Genomic DNA, 4808 nt, shown 5'->3' with positions numbered 1-4808 from the left:
GAAGCTATGAAAGGACTGCCTAAGAAGGAAAAGTGTGTGGAGAATTCCAAATAGGCAAGCTAACTAAGACACCCCATAAGAAGCTTTAACATCTTTCCACCACAAAGTTCTTAAACTATTGCATATGGACTTAATGGGGCTTTATGCAAGTAGAAAGTCTAGGGGGTAAAAGATATGTCTTTGTATGTGGGGATGAATTATCAAGATACACTTGGGTATGATTCATTATAGAAAAATATAACACATTTGAGGTATTCAAACAACTGTGTCAACTCCTACAAAGAGATAAAGGGATTGGAATTGTTAAAATCAGAAGTGATCATTGTACTGAGTTTGAGATTTCAAAATTCTCTGAATTTTATGCTTTAGAAGGTATTATCCATGAGTTTTATTCCCCAATCACAACTTAGAAAAATGGGGTGGTAGAAAGGAAGAACAAAACTCTGCAAGAGTCATCCAGAATTATGTTACATGCAAAGAAACTTCCATATTACTTATGGGTTGAAGTTATGACCACAACTTGCCACGTCCATAATAGAGTAACCATCAGATTCGAAACAAAAAAATCATGTATGAGTTACGGAAATGGAGAAAGAAAATATCAAGTATTTCCACATCTTTGGAAGTAAGTGCTACATTCTGGAAGATAGAGAGCAAAGGAGAAAAATGGATCCCAAGAGTGAGGAAGCTATATTCCTTGGTTACTCCACAAACAATAGAGCGTGCAGAGTGTATAACAAGTTCTCCAAGGTTAAGATGGAATCCATTAATGTGGTTATTGATGACACTTTTAAAGATAATAAAGAAGAAGAAAATGAGGTTTCTCATTAACAAACTGATGTCTCAGCCGATGTCCCAAAAAAGGAGTCCAACAAGGGACAATCAATCAGAGTTTAAAAAGATCATCTTCTACAAAACATTATAGGAAATGTGAATGAATGAGTGATTGCAATATCCATAGAAAGCATTTCCAGCTCATGCTTTATCTCTAAGATTGAGCCTAAAAATATCAAGGAAGCATTGACTAATGAATTATGGATTAATTCCATGCAAGAAGAACTATGCCAGTTTGAAAGAAATAATGCATGAGAGCTAGTTCCTAGACCTGAAGATGTGAATGTCATTGGTACCAAGTGGATTTTTAAGAACAAATATGATGAAAGTGGTCATGTGACAAGGAATAAGGTAAGGTTAGTTTCTCAAGGGTATACTCAAATACAAGGATTAGACTTTGATAAAACATTAGCCCTAGTATCTAGACTTAAATCCATAAGACTATTACTAGGAATCTTCTGCATGTTGAAGTTTAGACTATTTCAAATGGATATTAAAAGTACCTTCTTAAATGGGTGTGTTCATGAAGAGGTCTATGTGGAGCAGCCTAAGGGGTTAATTGATCCCGACTTTTCATATCATGTGTTCAAATTAAAGAAAACCCTTTACAGATTGAAGTAAGCTCCAAGAGCATGGTATGAAAGACTAATTGATTTCCTAATCAACCATGGATACAATAGAGGAGGAATAGACAAAACCTAATTTGTGAAGAATGATGGAGGGAAGTTGATGATACCCCAAACCTATGTGGATGACATAGTGTTTGGTGGGATGTCAGACACGATGGTGCATCATTTTGTTCAACAAATGCATTTAGAGTTTGAAATTAGTCTTGTAGGAGAACTCACTTATTTTCTTGGTCTGCAAGTTAAGAAAATGGAGGAAATTATTTTTTGGACTCAAAGTAAGTATGCTAATAATATAGTAAATAAGCATGGTCTATACAATGCAAGCCATAAGAGGACACCTAGTGCAACTCACTTGAAGTTGTCTAAGGATGAAAATGGAGTGGATGTAGATGAAAGTCTCTACAGAAGCATGATAGAAAGTCTGTTATATCTTATAACTAGTAGACCTTATATTACATATGTTGTAGGTGTATACCCTAGGTACCAAGCTAATTCTAAGACTAGCCATCTCACTCAAGTAAAGAGGATCCTGAAGTACAACAGTGGGACTTATAACTATGGCATATTATACTCTCATGATATAAATCTTATTCTAGTAGGTTATTGTGATGCATATTAGACTGGAAATGTTAATGACAGAAAAAGTACTTCACGTGCATGCTTCTTTCTTAGTAACAATCTAATTTCTTGGTTCAACAAGAAGAAGAATTATGTCTCTCTATCTACGGCTAAAGCTGAATACATTGCTTGTAGAAGCAGCTACACTCAATTTCTCTGGATGAAATAGATGTTAAAAGAATACAATGTCGAACAAGATGTCATGACATTGTACTGTAACAACATGAGCACCACCAATATCTCAAAGAATCATGTCCAACACAGTAGAACCAAGCATACTTACATACACCATCATTTCATTAAGGATCTTATGGAGCATAAAGTGGTCAATTTAGAGCATATTGCAATTGATCAACATCTAGATGACATATTCACAAAGCCTTTATATGTTGTTCGTTTTCAACTATTGAGAATTGCACTTAGTGTGTGCATATGTTTTGGCCTATAGTAGTCAAATCTAGGGAAACATGCAGGGAAACCAAGCCAAATTATCTCTCCTATTTTCTATTGTGCACATATATTCAGGGTGATTTACTCCTTTTCAGTCACTTCTTATATTTAGAGAGGCGTTACAAGCAAAACAAAAGTTCTATCTGACCTACTCGGTGCTAAGAAAGTAGTTTTCTATTTCTTCTTCTGACCAAGTGTGCTAGTCAACATGAGTCAGAACCAGAAGAATTCTAAGAGGACTTCCTCTAAAAAGGGTGTCAACATTGACAAGGCTATTGAGAAGTTTCTTAAGGTTGAGAGGAACAAGAACAAGGAAATTGGTCCCTCTACACAAGTTGGTAGATCATATGTTGGAGCAACTGTATTTGGGAAGACTTCAGTTGTAGGGATGATGGTTGTAAAGAAAAATATAATGGAAGAAAGTGACTCAGAGGCTGATGAAGATTGGATAACCTCCATGGCTTCAATCAGGCATGAAGACTGAATGGTGTTTTTTTTACTTGTAATGGCTTTTTTGCCTCTTGATATTTTATAATGTTGAGAAATATCTTATGAATGTGCATCTTTTGATGTTGTTCTAGTTGTTTTCTCATGTTTTTGTATGTGTATGTGCTAACATACTAACCTATGCATGACTAACTTCTAGATGTCATGTTGAAGACCTTACCCTTTGCAAAATTATGGCAAAAAAAGGAGAGTGAGTAATGGTGTTACTTAGGAAATAACTTTTTTCTTTGGTATTAACCATTGCTGGTAAGTGCTAATGTTGTGCTCCATGCTGGAGCATCAGGCAGGACATTTGGTCATGGTCCTTCTATCTGTGAAAATAGATTTATCTATGTTAGTAGTGTTCATTGCATCAACAATTAGTTGATTATGTATGCATGATAAGTATGTGAATGATTGCATACTTGTATGTGTTAGTTGGTAGGATTATATGCTACTAACTATGTGTTAATTAGTTTCATGTATGACTAAGTCTGTGAATGATTTCATGATTGTCTGTTTGGTTTGGAGCAACTGAAACTATGTATAAACATCTGAACATTGATGCTTCTGACTTCTACTGCTGCTAGTACTTAACTCTAAAACACGAAAGAAGGGTGTTGATGGAATGCACAAAAGTTCTAGTAGTTATATTGGTTGTCACTTGTTCTAATTGAAGAAGTGATATTTATCTTGAAGAGTTGCTTTGCTACAATCTTCCAGAGGGATAGATTGTTGTTCCTAGTGGACTGGTCCTTTGGATTAGCTACATTTAGAAAAACAACACCTTGGATAAGTGTCCAAGTGTTCAAGATTGGTCTAGCTTGCTAAAGTAGTATGGAATGGAAAAGGGACACATGATGGGTGTGATTCTCCATCATGCTAGTATGACATCTAGGCCTTGTGCAACAGACTCCAAATTTATACGTTTTAACATAATCTTTTGAGAAGATTCAGTTATATTTTATTGCTATTGGCTTAGAAATATGATTATATGATTTGTTGGACATATGTGAAGATCAAATCAGATTTAAAATAGATTTAAATTTGAATTTGTAACAAACCAAATCATTTCTTTTTGTTGCAGATATTCAAGTAGAAAATTAAATGTCCAACATATTGTGCAAATATTCTGGACAAAAATAAATGTTGATCCACAAGGAAAAAGCCCAGAGTTATTTTGCTATATAAGGAGTTCAAACCTATATTAGAAAACAAGCATTCACAATGAAGATTTTAGAGTGCTAGGGTTTACAAGAGTCCTTGTTATTTTTATGTTCACCTCTATGTTTAAGTAACTTGGCATATAAGGTTTCTCTAGTTGAGTTATAAATTCAACATTGTTATGTACACCTCTATGTTTCAGTAACTTGGTATAAAAGGTTTGTCTAGTCGAGGTGTAATTTTCAATATTATTTCATTTTGTTAAGATTGAAGTTGATCACTAGATTTTAGTGATTGTTTTCCCCTGTTACATGTTGTGTTACAGAGAAGAAAGTGAGTAGGCTCAAATGTTTAGGGGGAGGATCTAAATAGAAAGTCATTGGGTAGTGTTAGGAAGAGGCATTGAACAACATAGGATTTGTTGTTGCTTGTAAGTCTAATTGTACTAAGCTACTAATAGTGAATTTCCTTTCTTGGATTGTGGATCAACCCCCTAGACGTGAGTGTAGTTTCACCAAACTGGGTAAACAATTGATTATGTTATTTATTGCTTTTCTCAATCATCTAGTACTTATTTTTGTAATTGTTCTAATGTATATTATCGAAGCGGTTGTTGAAGCATCAAGT

General features: G+C 34.6%; 1 protein-coding gene across 1 annotated transcript; it reads left to right on the top strand.

Moving 5' to 3' along the window:
• Nucleotides 1-1617: 1617 nt before the first annotated feature.
• On the top strand, nt 1618-2082 carry LOC127129866 (uncharacterized mitochondrial protein AtMg00810-like). The gene has a single exon (XM_051058980.1). It carries the CDS (start codon nt 1618-1620, stop codon nt 2080-2082), a length of 465 nt encoding a protein of 154 aa, XP_050914937.1.
• The last annotated feature ends 2726 nt before the right edge of the window (nt 2083-4808 follow it).

The sequence above is a fragment of the Lathyrus oleraceus genome, chromosome 3 (assembly GCF_024323335.1).
Source record: "Lathyrus oleraceus cultivar Zhongwan6 chromosome 3, CAAS_Psat_ZW6_1.0, whole genome shotgun sequence".
Lineage (NCBI taxonomy): Eukaryota > Viridiplantae > Streptophyta > Magnoliopsida > Fabales > Fabaceae > Lathyrus > Lathyrus oleraceus.
This window is presented reverse-complemented; position numbering and strand designations above follow the sequence as displayed.

What these genes read in the sequence shown, in the direction of transcription:
- LOC127129866 (XM_051058980.1), top strand. Translation starts at nt 1,618, where the DNA reads ATGGTGCATCATTTTGTTCAACAAATGCATTTAGAGTTTGAAATTAGT.